At 37.9% G+C, this 24,699-nt stretch overlaps 1 protein-coding gene across 1 annotated transcript; it reads right to left on the bottom strand.

Annotated features, from left to right (window-relative positions):
- Window positions 1–1,849: 1,849 nt before the first annotated feature.
- On the bottom strand, window positions 1,850–20,189 carry prdm2b (PR domain containing 2, with ZNF domain b). The gene is made up of 7 exons (XM_067388089.1): window positions 20,135–20,189; window positions 19,488–19,591; window positions 17,867–18,019; window positions 14,324–14,450; window positions 11,915–12,028; window positions 4,457–9,129; window positions 1,850–4,363 (listed from the first exon to the last, which is right to left on the bottom strand). Exons 1-7 carry the CDS (start codon window positions 20,172–20,174, stop codon window positions 4,337–4,339), a joined length of 5,238 nt encoding a protein of 1,745 aa, XP_067244190.1. The 5' UTR covers window positions 20,175–20,189; the 3' UTR covers window positions 1,850–4,336.
- Window positions 20,190–24,699: the final 4,510 nt, after the last annotated feature.

The raw sequence follows: 24,699 nt of genomic DNA, 5'->3' as shown, positions 1-24,699 counted from the left end.
ACACTAGTCAAAGCATTTGTCAGTTACGTCTTGTTCCATGTTCACAACAATTCAGTCTTTTCAATGTAAAAGTCTTCGCTACTGATAGACACACTCAGAAAAACAGTCTTTGCTGCCATATAATGGCATGATAATGTAATCTCTGTTGCTGTTCATGGTCAGGGACTATTTTTTTCTGGCGGAAGGAAGGCTTTAGTCAAAGTTTACTTCATGAAAGTTGCACTGGTGCATATTTTTGGATTTAATATTTGCATTGTTTGGTAACCGTTTTATAAAAGCAATAAGGTATTATCTTATTCAAGATAAGACGTGAATAATTCTTCGTGTCGTGCCTAACAACGCCCTTCAGCCATGACTTATTCAGCACAGCCTCTCATACCTTATTGCTTACATAAAGTGTAACCTTCAATAACACTTTACAATAATGTCTCATTTGTTAACATTAATGTATGAACTAACAATGAGCAATACATGTTACAGTATTAATATTTGTTAATGTTAGTAAAAAATTCAGTCATTTCACAGTGCATTAACTAATGTTAACAAAAACAAGTTTTGATTTTAATAATGTATTAGTAAATGATTAAATTACCTAAAGGAGTTTACTAATGAAACCTTATTGTAAAGTAGAGCTGTGAAAATCCCATCTAGCTACACTTTTAAGATTTTAAAAATAGAAAGTTCTTCTACATTGATCTACTTCATTCTTCTATAACCTTTGGCAGGAAACACTCCAGCATTCATTTTTAGCCTTTTTCCCCATTCGGATTTTCCCATGGAAGCAGTGTGTCAGGTCAGTACGATAGCCTAATCCGCTTCTTGCTGTAAGAACATGAAATATCTGCCAGTGTAACCATATCCTCCTGTTTTAAAAAGGAAACACGGTCAACCTGGTATTATGCAACATCCAGCTAGGCATGTAGTTGAAAGATGACTGGTGTACACAAGGACAGCCTGCGGTGCCACAGTGGTGAAAGTGGTGGTGATTTTACATTCTTTTCTTCCTTTTATATCAGCAAAACTCTGAAATTTAGTTGTGACAAGAGGCACAGTTAGTTTCACAGCTTTCAACTGACAGACACGGCAGATGCCAAGTGGCTGGAGCTCACTGGAATTAATTCCCCCTGTCTAACTGAAGGTTCGCTCAAATCAAATTCTTTTTGAACATGAACTGAAGAGACATGCAGATAGTAAGCTGTCAGCAGGGAAGGGTAGAGCTGTTCTTCCTATGCACTCCCCTGCCAGAACAGATCACTCTCTCTCTCCGCCGAGTGATTCTGCTCTCTTAATTTTACTCTTCTTCCACTCCCCTCAGAGAGGCAGAAAGGTATTTGATAGCATGTACATCAGCACAAACATATCCTCGGCCTACCTAGTTACATAAGGCAACAACACTATTTCTAATGGTCTCTGAATGTAGGGAAAAAGTTATATTTTGGAGCAGTACATAAATAAAACTAGCAAGTCTGAGGTTAAAATTCCAGACGGAATCAAAACTGGCCTCATTTACAGTCTTAATGTGAACAATTAATTGGCGCAAAAGATTTGAGGAGTTCAAAATCAAAATCTTGTTCATTTAGGCCACACAGGCTTGGGTGGTTAATGTTAACCAAATGGCAAAATTTAGGCATGCTTTTAGCAATCTCGCACTGTATCATAATTCAGACAATTCCTAACTTATCAATTCCCACCCTATTTATTTATTTTTTTTCAATTAGCCAAGAATTATGCACGATTACACAAGCATAAAGGATTGCAAATGGCACTAAGCATTAACAGAAAAAGATATATGAAAGCAAAACTTGACATATGTATGAATTAAAAAAAAAAAAAGTTAATTATTGGGTTTAATAAAACATGGGTCTGTTAAAATTATCAAGGAGATGATTTCGAACTTAAGCATCACTTCCTCATCTTAATACACTGCATCGACCAACTCAGAAGCTCCATGGGACTGCATTTTTATGACTAGGGCTATGCCACCTTGCACAGCAATCAGGATTAAGTGTGGCAATATTTCATCCTGTCAAGCTGAGCATAGCATCATGCACCTCTTCTCTCCAATACACAGCATGGAGGAACCATAAACCACTGCATTGGCCCATGGAGGAACCATAAAATACGGCACCATGGCATGGGGGAAACATAAACAAGATGTGCTTTCCTTGCAACAAAAAGATCTATCCTGTGTAACAACAAATTTGCATCCAATATTCTATTCTTCATTTGAATATCAGCAAGCCAGACGGTTAGAAGTGTACTTACAGCTATATGAGTATTTAGTCAGGGTTAGCTAGCCTAGAAGAGATCTCTATTTCACTTTAATGGCTTTTTAGATGGTTACCTACGAGAATATGACAGCTGCAATAAAACTTGGATTCTGCCAGAAAGATCGAGCTCTTGATAGGATGGGTTCAATTCTGCAAGTCAGGTGATTTAAAGAAAACATACCAATATTGGACCTGGACAAAAAAAATAAATAAAATCTGAACGTGACTATATACTACTAGAAAAAGGAAATGCAAAAGCCTGGATTAGTCAAAAAGTAATGCGGTTAAATGAATAGTGATACAAACTTACATATTGTCAAAAGATGTGTGATAAATTAACAGGTACCTTATCTCTGGATACATTCTGAAGTGTCACCTAAAGTCAAACTAAAAGCTAAAATCAAGTATACATACATTGAAAAAAAATTTAATATATCAATTAGGACAATGCATTTTACATTTGTGAAGGTTATTATTCATAATCACAAAACACGGTCAACATTTCATTCCCAAAAATATATCAATGCAGGACAGCAAAGACATACTGCAAGATGGAAATTCTGTAAAGAAAAAGAAATATCGTTTCAAGTTCCTTGCTTAAAAAACATTTCAAGCATTCAGATCTTGTTTAGATCTCTGTCCTCATTGTCCAGGTTGTAAAATGGAAATGACATGGCAGAGACAGGCTTAGGAGTGAGAGGGATTACGCTGTCCAAAGGCAGAAAACGCATCAGTTCAAAGCTTGCCAGGAGGTAGACCAATAAGGATTTTAAGTGCAGTTGATGTTCTATTAAAGCAGAGGCCTTATCCATTTTATAAAAATGGGAAATGAAAAAAACAGAACATTTGTGTAATGCTTGGTTACCAAAGAATCTTGCGATGGCGTCATGGCAATAACGGCTAATTATACTAATAATGCAACATTAACTAGGTCTTAATAGACTGGAAGCAAATTTCTGAGATTGCCTCAGGGTATGACGTACATGCGTATAATATACCAGTGAAAAATTAATGCTGTTTTTATCATTTTCAAGCAGGTGTCATCACATTTTGTAAAATCACCTCAAACTTGGAGATATCCATAAAAGGCATATTAGCCTAAATAAAGTGCTTTTCATAGAAACAAGCAACCTGACTGACCAGATCACTACTATGCAATATGTATGTAATATGCAATTACATAATTTGGGCTGTAATAATGGCACTTACAATTTTTAATTCATCTCATGCAAGTGCAGAAGACAGTTTGTCATTCCCAGTTGAAGTTTTAGTGTAATTTTAATGGCCAGCAGCCCTGCTGTAGAATATTTAGATTACAAAAGGAACAGAGAAAAGAAAAAATGGCTTACGGGTTTGGCTGGTTCAGGTGAAGGTCGAACACTTTTTTTTTTTCTTCCTTTTTTTTTTTATACATACAGCAAACCGTTCTCTCCTGCTCACTCTGACTGTATCAAACAGCTCAATTCATTCACTATGCCAAAATAAACAAAAACATCAACAAAGTAAAAACAAAAAAAAGCCTCTCAGATTATGAGAGCCTCAGTATGATAAACATTCCCTGTGAAGGATTACATTTACTTAAATATACATATATACTCTTCTTCAAATAATTTCTCTCAGTAAAAGAGGAGCAGGTCAAAACGGAGTACAGAGGATCAGTCCAATCATAATGTATACAGAAGCACATGCATTAGGAGAACGCTGGATCCGAAAACCTTACAGATTAAACGGTCAATCAGCCGAAGAGAAACTGTTGAATGATTGCCTCTTGCAATATCTTAAAACCAGAATGTCAACATTTATAAATATTACATAAGTAATATTATGCTTGATTGAGATTTATTAATCATATTCTTCAGTCCATTTTGGGGGAGGAGGTTAGACATCCAAAGGCTTATTTATAAAAGTGCACTGAGAAGATACTTCCAATGGGCCAACACAAAAGATGAGCAGGGAGATAACTCCTGGTTCTCCTGAACATTCATGCTATGATCAAGTTAATCCAATCTAGTTGAAGTTCCCCTTCCAATCATTGATTAAAGCAATCCTTTAGAGAACTTGGAGTTCTACCTGGCTAACTTCAACAAAGACTCCTGAAATAAACAGAAAAAACATGATGAAATCAAGCACACATAAAATATACCTATAAACACATATCAATGCTAACAATGATAATTCTGGACTACCTCAGATTGCCCTGGTTCATGGTTTGAGAGGTCTTCGGTCTTCACTTCCAAAGGAGCTGAAGCACTAGCCATCTGCACACTGCGTGTCACCGGCCCACCTTTTCTCTCCCGTGTCCTTGCCGAAAAACGCTCCTCCTTTTTAGACTGTTGCGTTTTCACAACAACCTCCTTCTTGTCAACAACCTCCTTCTTGTCAACAACCTCCTTCTTAACAACAACCTCCTTCTTAACAACAACCTCCTTCTTGAGAACAGCCTCCTTCTTGTCAACAGCCTCCTTCTTCTCAACAGCCTCCTTCTTTACAACAACCTCTTTAGATCCACGTTGCATTTTAGGTGGTGGTCGTGATGAAGAGTCATCAGTAACTGCAGGAGTTATAGAAGTCAGTGGCTCATTGCTCTTTTTGCCTTTCTTAGTTTGTGGGGCCGTGTTGTCCATATTCAAGGCTGGCCTTTTTGTACGTACCTGAGGTTCTTTTCCTTTAATTGCTGGTGGAGCTTCATTCTCAATTGGCTCAGAGCTCCGGGCTCTGGTTTTCCCCAAGGGCTTTGCACTCGATCCAGAACCTGCCTCTTGTTTGACTTCAGACTCAGTGGCTCGACTTCGGAGACTCCTGTTTTTATCTTGAGGCATCAGTGCACCTTTTTTCAACTTCTTGGCAACAGGTCTTTGTGGGCAGCTACAAGCGATGTGTTTAGCGAGGCTGGCTGGGTATGTGAACTCTCGACTACAGTATGGGCATGCATGGATATCATGAGTCTCCTCTTCCTTTACCCGGGTTATCGGTTTCTTTGCAGAGGCAGCAGACTTGTTCTTCTGAGATATGGCTTTCTGGACAAGCTGGTTTTTCTTCTTATTCAGAGCTGATAACTTTGCTTTAGAGGTTATATCTTGATTAAAGTTGAGCCTTTTTGGTTGGCCCATTCTGCGGAAGGCATTCTGCCCAGTAGAAGCTCCTGTGGTGGAAAGAAGACCATTTGGAGACTGTTTCACAACTTGTTTGAGAGGAATGGGATTCTTCTTAGGGGTGTAGCGTTTCTTATCACTAGCATTAGCACAAACCAATATGTGTTTGTGTAGCTCAGGCATGTTGTCAAAGCTGTTTCCGCATTTGGTACACCGGATGGCAGTGCTAAATGTTTGGGGGATGTTGTGTGTGGTAAAATTAGTGGCAGAGGAAACCGAGCCATCAGGTGTTCGGTTATGGTATGGGAAAGGTGGAGGCTTAAAGCTGGGGTAGTGTTGATTAATGCCAAGTCGTACATCTGGACCTTTCGGTTTACCAGCCTCAGATGCCATAATCTTTATTGTAGTGTATAGTTCTTCTGTAGGGTCCTCATGGCCATTTTCCTCTTCATCCACCTTATTAGTGTCACTTTTACACTCCTCAGAAGAATCCTCAGTTGAGTCAACAACAGCATCTTTCTCCACATTTGCGTAAGCAGGATCTGTGTAGTTCTGAGGTCTGAGCTTCCCATTTTCAACGGCAGTGTGAGTGCAACTCTGACTTGGATGTAGGTCACTTTGATGTTGCTGGAGATTGCAGAGGAAGGCAAACTCCTTTGAGCAAACGGAGCAAACATAAATTCTTCCCACCCCGTGGAGAGAGGAGCGGTGCTCGAGAAGCGCAGTGCCGTTGCCAAATAACTGCACGCAAAACTCACACTTAAAAGGCCACTCTGACGCATGCTGTATTATATGGCCACTAAGGTCTTTGATTGAGCGAAATGGCTCTTTGCAGACGTTACACACAAAACTCTTGACAAAAGTATCTCTCTCTGGTGTTTCAACCTCATCACAATTTTTGACTGGAGTCCCAGGTGAAACGTCAGCTCCATTTGTGGTTATATCCACCGACTCCTCTTTTTTCCCTGAATCCTCTACAACCAAGTTGTTATCGACCTTCTGTGGAGAATGAAATTCGCTGAGGAAGGTCGGTGAAGATTCCTTAGGATTTGATTGTACTGTAGAAAGAGAAGACTTTGATTTGTGGCGGCCTTCTGTTTTAATATTGAGGTCTTGAGGGAGAATTCCTTCACAGGAATGGCTTTGGCTGGTTTCAGAAGTAGTATTATCCCACTCTAGGTGAGAAGAACCTGCTTGGTCTGCATTTCTTAAAAACTGAGGCTTAGAATCATGGGTTGAGCCCTCTAGTAGTGTTTCTGACTTTGAAGATGAATCTGCTGTACAATGTCTTTTTGCATCCTGAGGCAGTGGAGAAATCGCAGGGTCTAACTGCTCAGCAGTTTGGTCTGATTCATTAACAATGGAATTTAATGTATCATGGCATGATTCTGTTAATGCAGATGAATCGGACACTTCCTCTAAACTATCGACTGCTTTGGGAGACATTTTAGGGGACAAGACAGGGAAAGGGGAAGGTGATAAGGAGTCTGACACTCGAAAATGCTGCGATGATAAAGGTGGAGGAGATGGGATAGTGGGCAAGACTGGAGGAGGGGGAGTAGTTGAAGCTATACTAGAGGAAGATGGAGAGGATGGATTAATAGTCATAGGGGTCAAGGAGGGAGGAGAGGTTGATTCACAAGGAAGGCGCTCCGATTCTGATCCAGGACTAGAAGGGGCTACACATGTGGCACTCTCAGAAGATGAAAGGGCATCAGGGCTTCCAAGAGTGTTGGATCCTTCTTCTTCAGGTGAGTTTAGGCCAGCATACTCATTCATTAACACTTTTTCTAAAATGCTAGTATTAGGTTTCTTCCTCTTCACATGTGGCGGTAGTGTGGCTGAGCATGTCTTTACTTCATGGTCAACAGGACTTTTACGGTTCATACTTAAGTCAAGCACAGCCTCTCCAGATCCTCTGCTTACACTATTGTCTCTTTTACTGAAGGAATTTGAAAGGTCAAGCGGCTGCTGATTGCAAGAATTCCCGCCGCTTCTTGAAGGAGACCAGTCTTTTCCTGTCAGGCTTTCAGTGTCCCCATGATCACTGCTGGACAAACTCCAAGAACGTGTCATGCAGTGGCTCTCAATCTTTGGCACCTTCAGAGTACATGAAATCCCAGTTGCAGAGCTTATGTTCTCATTTCTTTGTGGTGGGCTACTCTGTGAAGTTGTGGGAGGGGAGGCAGTTCTTCTTTTAAACCTACCTTGGACAGCAGGCAGTGAAGTTACAGAAAGTGGGGTGGTCAATCGGTTATCTGTAATTAGACTTATGGATGGTTTCTGACCGTCTGGAGCCTGTAGTAATTGTTTGAGTTTCGGAGAAAGATAAACTGTTTTCTCTTTTTGAAAAGCTAATGTTTCAGTTGACTGGGAGAACATGTTTCCTACCAACAAAGAGGACTGAGAGGAAGGGGAGGACAATGAGGAAGAGGAGGATATCGTTTCTGCCTCCACTTTCACAGCAGGCAGTAGCGGTGGTGTAGCAGTTCGCCTTTTAGAAGCTGTCTGAGCCACGCATGAAACTTCCTTCACTGGACAAGTCCGCGTTTCAACTTTAAGAGCATGACTAATTTGTTTGGGACTCAAAATGAGAGCATCAAGGCCAAACAACGCTGCAGTGCTTGAATCAACCTCGATGACCTCACAGTTGCTTACTGTGCTTGTAGATGGGATCTTTCCATCGATGTAATGGCTGAGATTTTCTGAAATATTGTTAGAGATATCAACCATGCACTCCTCCCTCTCTCCCTCATCCTCGGTCTCCACACTGGGAACATAAATAGGTGGGGGACTGGCACTTGGTGACTCTTCCTGGAGCAAAATGGGCTGCCCTTGTTCATGCTGCTGGTGTTGGGAGGAGCCATCCTGCAGGAGTATACCTTTCCGGCGAACACCTTTCGGTATTAGATGCCGCTCATGGATTCTGCGCTGGTGCCTGCGCATGTTGGTGTGTGTGCCGAAAGCCTTGTTACAGTACTTGCAAGGATGAAGCTCTTTTGACTCCCCATTCTCATCTAATATAAATGGTCGGTCAGATTCAACACCAGGCTCTTTTTTCAAATTGTCAGAGGTTTGCTGAGGAGGACTGTTCTGTGTGTTCATAACAACTGTATGGCTTGGAATGGACACACTGCCAGAGGTTGCAGAATCATTGGGCATTGTAGGACTGTGGAGGAACGCTGTTCCGCTGAGTGACCCAGGCCTATTTAAAGTTTTACTCCCATTCTCATGTCTACGTTCATGTCTGCGCCTGCCTACCTGAGAGCCAAAGGGCTTGGCACAGTACCGGCACTTAAACGTATGGGTTTGAATGTTTGAAGTAGTGTGAATGTGAGTGTGGCGCTCCAGGCCCTGTTTGGTGGAGAAATGACGCTCGCAGTGCTGACAGGGGTACGTTCCTCCCTGGGGGTCATCCTCAAAATCCCCCTCTGCCTCCAACTCAGGATTCGCTAAAGAAGATATACACTCTGTATCACACAGTGGACTCTCAGAGCTTTCTTCTGCAGGGCTGCCTGAATGTAATTGCAGGAGAGATTTTTCATTCCCATCAACTGATTCTGCCTCAGAGGGGTGCTGTGGGCTCTGATTTAACTGTGGCAGTTCTCCATCAACGTTTGCATGTTGCTCATCCAATTCTTCCCTCTGATTCATCTCTGTTGTACGAGACTGGACAGGGTTTTCACTTTCTGTAGAAGATAACTGGGAAACCGTATTCTCCTGTTGCAACTCTGGAGGTGAAGATGGTCTTTCCTCACCATTAAGCCCTGAATCACAAGAAAAATATATTTAAAATACTACCCAGTGTTTGTAACTGCTCAAGCAAAGGAAAATCAATCTAAACACATAATTCTGTTACAATACCACTATGTAAACTTATCCATTAAATTGGTAGTGAAATAATTTAAAACAAATTTCATCACTGATTAGTCAGGTCTGTGTGTGGTGCACAAAAACCACCACTGGTGATGTTTCATTAGAAAAGTGAAAAATGCATTTAGTTGGAGAAAACACATCTGAAAAATAATGGAGATCACAGAGTGAGCCGTGTTTAAAGTGTTTTAAACTCACAAGCATATAGATTGATGTGGCTTTCCATTTCAAGTGCTTGGACATAGGTTTGCGCTATTTAATGAGTTTGAAATTTTTTTTGATCCAGCACAAAACTAACATTTTATGGTTATATCTCAATCCATGGCTGTCCAATCCTGCTCCTGGAGGGCCACTGTCCTGCAGAGTTTAGCTGCAACCCCAATTAAACACACCTGAACCAACTAATCAAGGTTTTTAGGCATAAAGGAAACTGCCAGGCAGGTGTGTTGTGGTAAGTTGGGGCTAAACTCTGCAGGACAGCGGCCCTTCAGGACCGGGTTTGGACACCCCTGTCCTAATGTATAAATGTTAGAAATTTATGCAAATCAAACAACTCTCTGTTAAAATTAAGTGTAAGTGTGGACGTGTTTTAAACAGAATGAGCACAACAGAAAAATAAAGTGCAATAATTCTGATGAAAACATTCATTTTGCTAAAACAATTGTTGGACATTAACTTTAGGTTTAAAATTCAACAAGTAAAGTGTTTTTGGGTATTTTAATGAGAAGAGAAAATATAAAGGGGTAAAATGAAATTGAATGTAAATGTAAAAATTATATGTATTATAATTTTGTAAATTGGCTTTTATATTTTAAACCTCTTTGCACATAATATATACAGTGCACAGCATAAATGAGTACACCCCCTCTGAAACTTCTAAGTAATTGAGTAATTGCTGACTTTCAGAAGACATGTTAGAGTTCTTTAGAGATATAATGTTCCAGCAAGTCTGCTTTATCAATTACCAAAGCAACATGTCAAAGTTACTCAAGAAAATAAGATTTTCTTATCAAGGTTTCTTATTTGTGTAGCAAAAATGAGTACACCCTCCTAGAAGTTACTAAATAAAACAAAATAAAAATGTTCTGGTGTAAGTTTAAGGCAATGTTTGATCAACAGGTAAGTATGTTGAACTAAAACATTTAAAGAGAAGTAATTTCTTGACAATTAAAAGTGTTATATAGCCCACTGAATCATTCTCAGACTTAATACTGACAACAATGGAACCACTTGCGAGAGAACAGTCAGGAGACTTATTTCTTAGCACAAAATAGGACAGTTTGGTACAAGAGGATTACCAAATCATTGTTTTAACTGTGAAAGTATAGTAAAAGTTACAGAAATTCAAAAGCAATGGACTTGTGACAAGGCCCCTGAAATAATCAGGCCTACATTTTAAGCTTTCATTTAGTGATTTTTTTGCTAGACAAAGAGCAGGAGAAATACCAAGCAAGTGTCTCAGAGCCAGCAAAAGCTATGAAAAGAGTGACTGTTTATCTCACAGAGTAAGATGCAGCCTGCAGAAATGACATGCATGGTTGTTGTTCTCACTGGAACTACAGACTGTAGCCAAAGCACAATAAAGTCAGTTAGCCATTTCCAAAGCCCATATTTACAAAATATAGATTCTGGGAATCAATACTCTGGTCTCATGAGACCAAATCAATCATTTTGGATCTAACAGCATCCAAAATGTTCTGGTGTTGCTAGAGGAGGAGTACAGTGAGAAGTGCCTGGTTCCCACAGTGAAGTTCAGTGGTAGTAAAGATCTTATATAGGGATGTATGAGTGCTGAAGGTGTGAGGGAGTTGTGCTTTATCAATGCTGTCATGAATTCCCACACCACTGTGTAATTTAATACACAAACTTGAAACAGAAGATGTTACTCTTTCCTCATTCCCTAAATTGTTGGGCATTTTTTCAACATGACAATGAGGGTATGCATTCTCCCAAGCTGAAAAACCTTCTGTGGACATGTATTGCACTCAATCTTAACACTCTTGAGTGCCTGTGGGGGATTCTGTAGAGACGAGTTGAGCAACACTCCCCATTAAAGATCAGGACATTTAGGGAGCTCATCATCCGGGAGTTAAACAGGGCAGATGTGACAATTTGTCATGAACTTGTACACTCTGTGCCAAAAAGGGTCAGAGCAGTATATTCAAAATTATGGAGGGCATACTAAGTACTAGAATATTATACATTTGTTGAATTAAGTCTAGAGTGTACTCATTTCTGCAATCCTTAATTTAAACAAAATTGGCTAATTTACTTATTTTATGGCTATTAATGACATATTTCCCAGTTTTTATTATTTATACATTTAATACAGTTTTAATCTTTCCATGAATCGTATTAGTGATCAAAGAAAATACATCTTTTGTATTTTTTCCACAGGGGGTATACTCATTTATGCTGTGCACTATATCATAGCCTACACTCTAATTTTTTCATAGCATTCAATTTGTACAATGTTTGGAAGATCATTTTGAATCATAAATAAAATTTGGCTTTTTTGAATCCATTTAACCAAAGAAATAAATTACGCATTAATTGATTATCAAAATAACTGTTGATTGCAACCCTACTGTTAACTATAACAAAAATATTATAGTTGAGCCAAGCACACTTGTGAACAGCATATATCCTTGCCAGAGGCTGATGAAGAGCATAACGTACCTTCCTCTGAGTCCCGCATCTCTGTGAATAAGGGTTCAGCAGTACTCGATTTCTTCGGTTCACAGAATCCACCCAAATCAGCCTGTCTGGCTTTTTCCGACAGCTTCCTCCTTGCTTTAGGGAGAAACAAATCTGTTTTTAGTAAAAAAAAAAAAAAAAAAAGAAGAAGAAAAAAAAAAAGGTAACTTTCAAGACTCACTAACGCCAGCAAAAAGCACCATAGCTTTCAAAACCTACAATGATATTTCTTCAAAGTAGTAATAAATAAACCTGAAAACTGTAAACAACCAGGTTTTGTAAGAACATCTGGTACATTAACTAGAATAAAGAGCTCCACCTGCAAGATCCAAAACAAAACAAGCATGTCACCGCCTTCTTTTCTAAATTAGCAGCTCACCACAAAACCAGACTGGCTTCTCTGTAACTGCAGCATTGCGTGTGACATAGCCAAAGAAAAGTCTGTTTTTCACACTTTTAATGCCCAAAATAAAGTCTATACCACAGTTACTGCATGTTAAATGTAGTGTGCATTAACTGTTACTGAATTACAGGTTGTTTGTCGAAGATTAAAGTTTTAGGGATAGTTCACCCAAATATTAAAATGATCTCATTTACTCAGATCTTGTTCCTAACCTGTATGGCACACTTTCTTGTGTGGGACACAAAAGAAGTTATTCTGAAGAACACGGACTTTCATTTTAAGGACAAAAAACAACAACATTGAGACATCCTTAAAAATATTTTTGTGTTTCACAGAAGAAAGTCAGTCATACAGGCTTGGAGTGACATGACAGTGAGAAAAAAACAAATTTTTATTTTTGGGTGAACTTTCCATTTAATGGTATATTAATGTTGGATAATGATGACATGACATGTGAACGCTTTTATATACATTTACACAATGGATCACAGATATTGTCAGCCAAGCAAAGAAACCAGCTATCAGCTGCTGTCCTTGTGACAAGGTCAGTTGGGAACATCTTATACAAAACCCAATTCATAAAACAGACACATGCTGTTAACTTGGTCATCTGACCATACTAGTCAAATAGTCATTCCCACATATCCACATCCTACAGTGTCCTCAAATGCTAGTCATTACCATTTCATGTACACAACCATTAACATTTTCAATCAAAATTCACTATATATACTGCCCTTAATGTACGCATAGATTTTCACAATGCCATTTGACCCTGCTTTGTCAGATAAAAGAAATGATGCACATATATAGTTACACGTTTTGACGTGCTAATGACATCAAAATGTTCATTATTAAATGGTCTATGAATAGTTAGGGATTGAAATATTTAAACTAAAACTTCTAACTTCCAAAGGCTTTCTACTTACAAAATCAAATTTAAACAAAACAAAACATAATATCCTTAGAACAATTTTCCTTTACAGCAAACTAATAGGTCAAATATTTCAAGAACTACTTTTACTTGTGTCCAAAACTTTCTTTAAAAAATATAACCAGCTAAATTGAACCTTCCTGCATTTAGCTGCACTTGTCATTGAAAAGGGGAAAGTCAAATGACCATGGAACTCTATGAAAGGACCAGCAAATGCTCTTTTTTCTTTTTCTCAAAAGCAAGTTTAGGTCGGCCATCTGTCATTTTCAGTCATTAAAACAGTCTATAAAGACAGTTCAGACATTTAAAGTCAAATATATATGTGTGTAATATTTTATAGAGAAACTATTCAATAAAAGATGTATTAAATTACGTACAAGCATAGAAGCATCAAACTTGATGCGGTGATGTGTGACAAATGAGCTGTGGACGAACAAACAAATCAGACTCTCATACTTGAAGCTTTTAGAGGTGAAACTATGTGTGTTTATTGTATGGCTCATTTAGGTCTCATTCAAAATGCTTTGCGAGGAGGGTCTCGAAGGTCATCTCTGACAGACATGGGCTGCGTCTCCAAACCTAGTGAGCTCAGCTGTCTATCTAGATGGCATGTTTGGGCATCACGGGCCTTTGAAACGTTCTGAATCGAATGCTCGACCGTGCCTGTGATGCTCAAAATGCTCTCTAGGTGAGAAGTTCATTAGATTTTGAGACACTGAAATAAGGTCCCAGTCTTCAAGGCGGCTATCTGACCCGTTCATCAACATGAGGAAGAGTACGTTATATTCACCGCACTTTGGCTCTGTGTCGGGGTGTTTTTTCTTCTTCTTCTTTTTAACAAAGCTGTACACAACAGAACATCATCTATAATTCATGTTTCTAAATAATCTTCATATGAAACAGCCGAATAGCCAGGTGGCTAACATGCTAGCTCCAGCTAGCGACTTCGAACACTTCCGAACATAACAAACATATGTTCTCGGACACTAATGAGATATGTTCATCGAAAAAAAACTCCAGGTAGTAGCAGTAAGAGGCGGTGTTTTCATTTTACCTCGCTTTGCTCTAGGTGAACTCTTCTTGCTCAGGTTGCTAGTCCTTTCTTCCTCTAATGCAGCTGCTATCTCAGGATTGTCTTCCCCATTGTACCACACGAGAAGTTCTTCGTCGGGTCCGATTGGCTGACGGAGAGTAGACGGACCAATCAGAGTCGAGGTTTTTGGCATGCCATAGGATGAAATACTATCTAGGCCTTGACGCTCTGTCAGGCATTTAGGAACAGACCCCAAAAACAAACCTGCACCCTATGCAGTATGAGGAAGCTCATTAATGAATCTTATACCATTTTAATTGACGTTAAAGATGCTTTGTTCACCTGTCAACTACAATAAGTGTAGAAAAGGATGCATTTAAAACAACAAAGGGATTTTAATTTCTACTGGTAAATTATAAACCATATAACAAAAGTTTATGTGCATACATTTAAGCAGGAGCACAGCAATAATTATAATCATTCTATATTTGTCCCAAAGTACTACTTTTCAAATACCAATGCCACACTGTAAATTAAAATTAGAGTTTTGCTGTATGTCTATTACCTTTGAGTGCATCTATATACTAGTGTAGGGGTTTTCAAACTGTTCTGGGACCCCAAAGGTGCTGGGAAAATGTCAGTGAAAAACTTAATATTTATAATAATAATAAACAACAATACAATCATGAGATTTATCTTATTGACAGCCTTATTTTAACAACTTTTTAACAAATAAATTATATAAAAGTTTTTTTTTTTTTCTTATTAATTTCTCCTTCCTTGCAATGTACATGCTTTTAAGAACAGTTTGTATTTGTGTTGTACATTCCTAGAGTGTTTCTCCTTGTCACTGTTACCTTGTGCTTTTTCAGTGGGGGCTCTATTGCAACTTTCTCATTCATATTTAACAATATTTAATCAGTGTGAAAAGCACCACATAAGTAAATGCAACTGAACATGCTTCTCTTTGCGTCACACATCTAACATCAATAGTAGTATATTTTTTTAAATTAAGTTAATACTAGCAAACTTAAAGGTGCCCTAGATTCAAAAATTGAATTTACCTCGGCATAGTTAAATAACAAGAGTTCAGTACATGGAAAAGACATACAGTGAGTTTCAAACTCCATTGTTTCCTCCTTCTTATATAAATCTCATTTGTTTAAAAGACCTCCGAAGAACAGGCAAATCTCAACATAACACATAACACATGCCAGCCAATGTTCCCAACATTATAAAAAGGCATTAGACAAGGGCAGACAGTATTATCGTCTAAAGCTGCACATCTGAATCATCAGACTAGGTAAGCAAGCAAGGACAATAGGGAAAAATGGCAGATGGAGCAATAATAACTGACATGATTCATGATAACATGATATTTTTAGTGATTTTTTGTAAATTGTCTTTCTAAATGTTTCGTTAGCATGTTGCTAATGTACTGTTAAATGTGGTTAAAGTTCCCATCGTTTCTTACTGTATTCACGGAGACAAGAGCCGTCGCTATTTTCATTTTTAAACACTTGCAGTCTGTATAATTCATAAACACAACTTCATTCTTTATAAATCTCTCCAACAGTGTAGCATTAGCCGTTAGCCACGGAGCACTATCAAACTCATTCAGAATCAAATGTAATCATCAAAATAAACACTGTACTTACGGGATTAGACATGCTGCATGACGAACACTTTGTAAAGATCCATTTTGAGGGTTATATTAGCTGTTTGAACTTTTTTTATGTTGTTTAAGGCAAGCGCGAGCTCTTGGGGCGTGGAGCACGAGAATTAAAGGGCCACACACCCTGAATCAGCTCATTTCTAATTATGCCCCAAAATAGGCAGTTAAAAAAATGAATTTAAAAAAAAATTGAGCTGAAACTTCACAAACACATTCAGGGGACACCTTAGACTTATATTACATCTTTTAAAAAAAAAGTTCTAAGGCACCTTTAAGAAATGCTTTTACTTTAGTACATTTTCATTTGACAACATATTGTTTTACACATGAAAATACAAACACTACTGTTCAAAAGTTTGGCCAGTAAGATTTTTTAAATGTTTTTGAAAGAAGTCTCTAATGCTCAACAAGGCTGCATTTATTTGATCAAAAACGGTAAAAAAAACAACAACAGTTTGCCATTTAAAGAAAAGAAACCAACTGTTTTCTATTTTAATATAGTTCAAATGTAATTTATTCCTGTGTTTTGTGTAAACCATGATAACTTTTTAAGGATTCTTTAATGAATACAAAGTTCAAAAGAACAGCATTGAAACATGTAATAATGTAAAAGTCTTTACTGTCACTTTTTTTTTTTACTGTCAGTGTAATGCATCCTGAATAAAAGGTATTCATTTCTTTAATTTCTTAAAATTAAAAAGACGACGACGACCCCATATATTGACCCCCAACTTTTGAATGGTAGCATAGCTGCTTTAAAGGATTAGTTCACCTGAAAATTAAAATTCTGTCATTAATTACTCGCAAGGCAACTACCACATTAAAAGGTCCAGAAAGGTAGTTAAGACATCATTAAAATAATCCATGTGACTCCAGTGGTTTAACCTCAATTTAATGAAGCAACGTGAGTGATTTGTTTTTTCATAAAACTGAGGTTAAACCACTGCAGTCACATGGAGTACTTTAATAATGTCTTTCCTACCTTTCTGGACCATGAAAGTGGTAGGGTGCTTCTCAAAATCCCTCCTTGTTTCCTTGCTCCTCCGTCCTCTATTCTATAACCCGGAAACTGATCAAGCTCAGCCATTTTGAAGGACATCTCAATTCTCTAATTGCACCACGAGGAGGTGAGGAGGCTTCCCGAGGAGTCATGAGTGAGGATACACAGGTGCATCCTTTGTGGAAGTCTTTCTCATCAAGAAACGTGACGCACGCATAAATTCTCCTCCCCCTTCACATCTGTCACAATAATTTAAATGCATGCTTTACTTTTACAGATTAAATAAACTTTACATCTCACATATTTCTACGGGGCATAATGTCTTATTAATATATATTTTTTTAAATAACCAAACTTTAATAACATGTGGGCAGATCCCTCGAACGCAGTTGATGACACTAGCGAGGATATATCATTTCACTTGATTAAATTCCTCCATCCTCGAGACTTTTCCTTGCGTCCTTCCCTCGCATCCTGAAAGGGTGGAACTAAGACGAGAGGAAAGGAAGCAAGGAAAGGAAATGAGGATGCACAAATAAGAATTGAGATGCGTTGGATCTAGATGGAGGGACTGAAACCTCTCAGATTTTAAAAAAAAAAAATCCTCATTTGTGTTCCGAAGATGAACGAAGGTCTTACAGATGTGGAACGACACAAGGGTGAGCAATTAATGACAGAATTTTCATTTTTGGGTGAACTAACCCTTTAATAATTTAGGCAGAATGTCTCTTGCAAGGGAATCATATTTTGGAGGTCGTTAGCATAAAAAAAAGTTTGAAAACCCCTTTACTAGTGTACTACTCCCCTGTATGCATCTTCTCAAGGCTTAAACTCTTTGCAATCATAAAACATTAATTGGTGAAAATCAAACCAATTCATCAGCTCTTACCCTTAACACTTTGTAGTAAATGGCTCGGTTGATTTCCAGTGGAAAGAGGTTTTGCTCTTGAGAAGAGCGTGCCCAGTTCACATACCGCAACCAGTTCCCTTTCATTGGATCTGTGGCATCTACACACATCCAACCCCAGGCTGGAAAATATACCTAATGATAGTGGAATAATATGTATTTAATTAAAGACCACTGCTTGAACCTACAATACCATTCAATAGTTTGGGATCAGTAAGATTTGTTTTTCAATTTGCAAGGGTGCATTAAATTTATCAAAAATGTGTCAGTAAAGACATTTATAATGTAACAAAAGATTTCTATTTTAAATAAATGCTATTCTTCTGATCTTTATATTTATCTATTCATCATAAAAAAAAAAGTTTAAAGGTGCCCTAGAACTTTTTTAAAAAGATGTAATATAAGTCTAAGGTCTCCCCTGAATGTGTCTGTTAAGTTTCAGCTCAAAATACCCCATAGATTTTTTTTTTATTCATTTTTTTAACTATTTTGGGGCATAATTAGAAATTAGGCGATTCAGGGTGTGTGGCCCTTTAATTCTCGTGCTCCACGCCCCAAGAGCTCGCGCTTGCCTTAAACAGCATAAAAAAAGTTCAAACAGCTAATATAACCCTCAAAATGGATCTTTACAAAATGTTCGTCATGCAGCATGTCTAATCGTGTAAGTACAGTGTTTATTTTGATGTTTACATTGATTCTGAATGAGTTTGATAGTGCTCCGTGGCTAACGCTAATGCTACACTGTTGGAGAGATTTATAAAGAATGAAGTTGTGTTTATGCCTTATACAGACTGCAAGTGTTTAAAATAGCGACGGCTCTTGTCTCCATGAATACAGTAAGAAATGATGGCAACTTTAACCACATTTAACAGTACATTAGCAACATGCTAATGAAACATTTAGAAAGACAATTTACAAATATTACTAAAAATATCATGTTATCATGGATCATGTCAGTTATTATTGCTCCAGCTGCCATTTTTCGCTGTTGTTCTTGCTTGCTTACCTAGTCTGATGATTCAGCTGTGCTGCTCCAGACGTTCTGCCCTTGTCTAATGCCTTTCATAATGTTGGGAACATGGGCTGGCATATGCAAATATTGGGGGCGTACACCCCGACTGTTACGTAACAGTCGGTATTATGTTGAGATTCGCCTGTTCTTCGGAGGTCTTTTAAACAAATGAGATTTATATAAGAAGGAGGAAACAATGGAGTTTGAGACTCACTGTATGTCATTTCCATGTACTGAACTCTTGTTATTTAACTATGCCGAGGTAAATTCAATTTTTGAATCTAGGGCACCTTTAAGCAGCACAACTGTTTTCAAAATTGATAAGATTTTTTTCTTGTGCACCAAATCAGCATAAAAATAATGTTTTTTGAAGCATCATGTGACTGAAAACTGGAGTAATGTCTGATGACAATTCAACTGTTTTACTGTATTTTTGATCAAATAAATAGCCTTCGTGAACATAAGAGACTTCTTTCAAAAACTTCTAAAACATTTACAATCTTACTGACCCCAAACTTTTGAATAGTGGTGTATATTGTTCCAAATATGCTTTGTGTTTAGAGTTCTCTCAATTGGATATCTAATACATACCTCCCACATGTAGACATTGCTTGTCACTTGAGATCTTTTCTTTCGTTCTCCTACAAATGGCCCAAACCTTTTGCCTTTAGGTATTAATCTAGATGCCCATACACCTGTAGAGAGACATGGACAGCATGTCACGAGCAATCCTATGGGAGTAAACATTGGGAATTTTATTTTCTTCTCCATTCACACATTTAAACTCTTATTTGATGGATTATGAATCTTTATTCAGAATGAGCCACTTTAAGATCTTCAGAGACTCTCTCACAGAGCCATTTTTTAGAGCATTCGATATTAAACATTTATCTGTATATTTCTAGGACACCACCACAGCGTACTGCACATTCTCCATTTCAAACGTAGAACAAAACAAGACTGCAGTTACGCTGTTTGCAATTCAATTGTTTAACATTCTCAATTCCTTTGGTTCAAAATGCTGACCAGCTAAACCACAGGGCGACTGTCAAAAGTGATGGTTGTAGAGCAAAACAGGCAAACTTTGTAAATATTTCAATGTTTTATTTGAATTAAGTGATTGTGTTTTAAAGTCAGATATTTGGGACATCTCAGAGTGAAAATAAAATATCGCAATAATGAACATGATTTTTCATCAACAGTATTATTTACAAGTACTCAGCCATGCTGTTACTCACCAATGCGATTTGGGTTGACAGCTGACGGTCCCAGCTTCATGCTGTTTGGCAGCCCCTTCCACACATGGGCTGGGATGTCATCCAAGGTTTCATATGCTCCTTGAGGCAAAGCCATTACAGCCTCAAAAAAAAGGGGGATACATTTTACAGTATGTTCCTTTACTGTATATCACCATAAACAATACTCATGGTACTTGCTTTTAAAGCAAGCGTATGTATTTTCTGGGGGCAAAAGCATTTATACAATATTAGAAGAAAAAAAAAATTGTCATACCTGCGGCAAGGATTTAACACTCGATTGAATTTGAGACTCCTAAGACTTTTCTTATTTCATGGATTCTGTAAATCAGAAAATAAAACAGGTTGTTTTTACTATGTAGAACAAAATAATCCTCTATGTTTATGAACAGGATGGGACTTGATCTCAAGCAATCCCAAAGCTGAAAGCATGAATAGACATGATTTAAAAACCGCAATAAACTCAAAGTTTCTGATATTTGCTTTTCTTTTATTTACACTACCATGCAAAGTTTGGGGTCGTTACAATTTTTTCTTTAGAACGAAATTATTCAGCAAGGATGCATTAAATTTAGGGATGCACCAATATGATTTTTTGGGGCCGATACCAATATTAACAATTATTGGCCTATACCGATACTGATATTTGTCACTTCCTCCCTCATTTGAAATTTTGTCCTCAAAATAGATAGTATTTTGATCATGTTTTAAATAAGCAAAGTACAAAAACACCTGCATTAAAATATACTAGCAGGTTTATTCCTGCATCAAATAATTTTTAATGAACATGGAATGGATCCATTTAACATTCAACAGGCCTACATAAAGACAACAGAACAAAGATACATATGAAATAAACACTTTTTAGGTAGGTTTAATAGTTTTCAGAAACAGAAATAAAGTAAACAGCACTGCATATTCTTCACTGTATAAATTAAATACATATTAATCAACAGACTTTATTGTGATTAATCTTCTAATTTGTTTTTGTATACATTTCAATAGCTTTGACAGGAATAAATTACATTTTAAAATGTATTAAACTAGAAAACAGTTATTTTAAATTGTAATAATTTCACAGTATTAGTGTTTCTACTGTATTTTTATGTAAATAACTCCAGCCTTGTTGAGACTTCTTTCAAAAATACTACACATTTTTGAATGGTAGTGTATAGAATTAATATGTACAGCATAATTCATACAGTAAATACTTAAAAAAATGATCAAGTTGCTCTTCTAACATCTGAGACGTTTAGTAAGCGGAGGCGGGTTACCCTCAAGTAGTATTTCACACCAAATGGTGATGATCTAACAGGTGTGGTTAGACTATAAACAGTATCTATTACCAAGGGCCACACCAGCATTGCACTGGATGTGTAATTTACCCAGCCTCACCTCAAATCCAACCATCCACCTGAGAGACAGCCCTCAAAAACAAAAAACATTATTCAGTCAGGCATACAGGTGCAAACCCCACAGATTCAGACAAATGATGATCCCTTTGTTGTGGGTCTGCAGAGAATTCTTCTCGTAGCAAGAACAGAGCAATAACGAGAGCTGACAGGACGGTAAGTAGAACATTGTCATCAGGTTTGGATGACAGCTACAGAGAATAAGGGGAAATTGAGAAAACAGCATGACACACAAGGGGCCTCTCTGATGTGACATTGTTACATAAGTGTGGAGGTCGGAGACAGATTTTTGGCTTCCGCTGCATCTGACTTTCACATGGGTGGGAGCACGAATACACAACAGAACAAGCTGCTCGAATCAAATCAAAACATCCAAATCAAACTCCCCCCAGATTTTGTCAAGATGGATGCTTGCAGAAATAATTCATGATGTCATTACACTCAAATCTCACTAGTGAATAAAAATAGATGTGATTTCTAATTTGCAGAAGCCTGCGTGTGGTCCCACAGCCACAGAAAGATCCTTTCTCCCGGTCATTAATAGTCTTCGTGCTCAAGTATACTGTAGTCATTCTTTTATCTGTCAGTAAAACATTATTAGTCTGCAGCAGTGACCTCCTCTGAAGTCACAGTCTCATAAACGTGTGGAATAACTTTATAATGAAAAACTTTAACTACCAACTTTATATTCCTTTTGGAACCAGTATTTTATTCCTCAATAGAGTGCCCCAGGGATGACGCGTTTTTGTAGGCCGACCCGGAAGTTAGCGGCGCACGGGTTCCCTCGACTGAAAGCCTATTCATTTTTCCCATAGACTTTTGGAAAATGGCAGAAAATAAGCTCTGTGTTTAACAAAGGGTTATGACAATTACACATTTGTCTATCAAGATAATCTTTACAAGTTAACAACATTTATAGATTTTGAAGCCTACATAAAGTCGTCAGATATAAAAGGCTAACAGTAGGCTATAAACGGACTACAGCACACCATGGTCGCGGATCAACGTCGTCACCACCAAGCGTCCTCAAACTTTATATAGAAAACAACTCTATTTAAAAACATGCTCACTGATTATGATCTGCGCTGTTATGAATACTTATCCACTTTTTCATGAGAAATGCTGTCCAAATGTCCCGTTTTTAATGATGACGTCTAAAGTCCGCGCCAAAGTAGTCCCTTTTAGCAATTTGTTAGCAACCGCCGATTTTAAGACACAGTAAAAGTAAAAAAAAAAAAAAAAATTCACAAGTGGGTTATAACTGGTGTGTTTTATGTCATAGATCAAAACGTGAAAGTATTTAGAGGCTTTGTTAACCACAGACTTTATTTCAGGCGATTTAGCAAAAACCCATTCAAAAAACCCATAGACTTTACGGCGTTGGAACCAGAAGTCCTAAAATGCTAACTCGCTTCCGCGTTTTCAAAAACGCGTCATCCCTGAGGCACTCTATTGAACCTTTAAATGTTCACTCGATCATTTTATTCTGAGCTGGTTCTTTTTTGTCCCAATATTAGCAGTGGTTTTGAACTCTATACTGACACCTATTGGTCTGGATGCATGAGGTTTGTTTACCAACTGCTGGCATTACATCGAAGCTGTTCTGTTCCTTTTCACTTGTTTTTATACTACACATACCCATTCACAGCATGTCGTAATTACAAGTTGACAACCCTTGACATTCTACTCAGACTCTCGGACTCAGAATTATGCATTTCTATTGCAGCACTATCAATGCCAAAACGAATCTGCAGTGGTCATGTGGTACGTGTTTACAAGTTGTAATTACGAGTTCTATGAGGATGTGAATTAGGGCTGGGCGATAAATCGCATGCGATTTCGTCAGTAAAGCCGGTTCCCCGATTACCACGAAATCGCCATCACCTGCTTTCAAATGGAGCGGCATTTAATAGACAGAACCGTAGTTCACTGACAAGCTACGCAATATCACGTTCATTATCGAAGGCGATTAACCTGTGATATGAAAGCGATATTGCGTAGCTTGTCAGTGATCTACGGCTCTGTCTATTAAATGCCGTTCCATTTGAAAGCAGGTGATGGCGATTTCGCGGTAATCGGGGAACCGGCTTTACTGATGAAATGCACGTGACAATCACATGCGATATATCGCCCAGCCCTAATGTGAATGCTTTTTACAAGTCGGAATCTCATAACTAAGGTAATTTCGACATAGCGTGAACGCATCTATATATTGGAAGTTTTTTTCAACATAGTTATTTTGTGCTGGAACACAGTATATTGTGTTGCTTGTTATATTATTTAGTACCTTTACGTTTATGCTTTGCAAAGCACATTGAACACACAATAAAATAAAATTAAATAAAAAGTAAAGTAATAATAAAACTACAATGCCTTAAAAATGTATTATTCTTAACATGGCTGCCTCCGTGAGGGTGCGGACCCACACTATGCCACTTTTTTTACAAAACTGATATCAGACTTATGTCTTCATGTCATGTGTATGTATCCTTTTAATGAGATTTCTCAAAAGTGTTGTTCATTTCCTTACAACTTTTTTAATTAGCAAAAAAATAAATAAAAAAATGCTGAGTGCAGCTTTAAGTTGTTATCAATGATTTTACCTGTACACCATCCACCGTCCTACTACTGTATATTATATTTTAACAGATTTTCTCAAAACTACATGTAAGAATACGAAAAAGATTGTTTGCGAGGCATGAGCATGAACAAAACCAGGAGATGAATGAGATGTAATTCATTGTGGTGTCATCTTTGTTAATAACAGACGGTGGCTGTGGGACAAAGAAAGAAGGCGTTTCAGCACCCACAGCCGAAGATGGTTTAACTAACAGCGAAAAAGTTTCCAAATTCCAAAAAGAAACACCAGCAAAAACTTACACGATATTTGTAGGTGGATTTTGATGCACAGACACGTAATACTGAAGCACCCAAAACATGATTATAACAAACTTGAATAAAATAAATTGCGGGTTGTATGCAAAACAGACTTAAAGTGTATCCTCGTGCTTAAAATGCTGTCACACAAACCAGATGATGTTAAATCGTGAATTAACCTAGTAGCTCGTGCAAAGGTGTTCAGGTTGTGTATCCCGACTTTCAGGCAAACAAACACACATCGCGCTTTAAAGACAC

Source organism: Chanodichthys erythropterus, chromosome 6 (assembly GCF_024489055.1).
Source record: "Chanodichthys erythropterus isolate Z2021 chromosome 6, ASM2448905v1, whole genome shotgun sequence".
In the NCBI taxonomy this organism is placed as follows: Eukaryota; Metazoa; Chordata; class Actinopteri; order Cypriniformes; family Xenocyprididae; genus Chanodichthys; species Chanodichthys erythropterus.
Note: the sequence above shows the minus strand (reverse complement) of the source record. Positions and strands in the feature narration are given on the sequence as shown.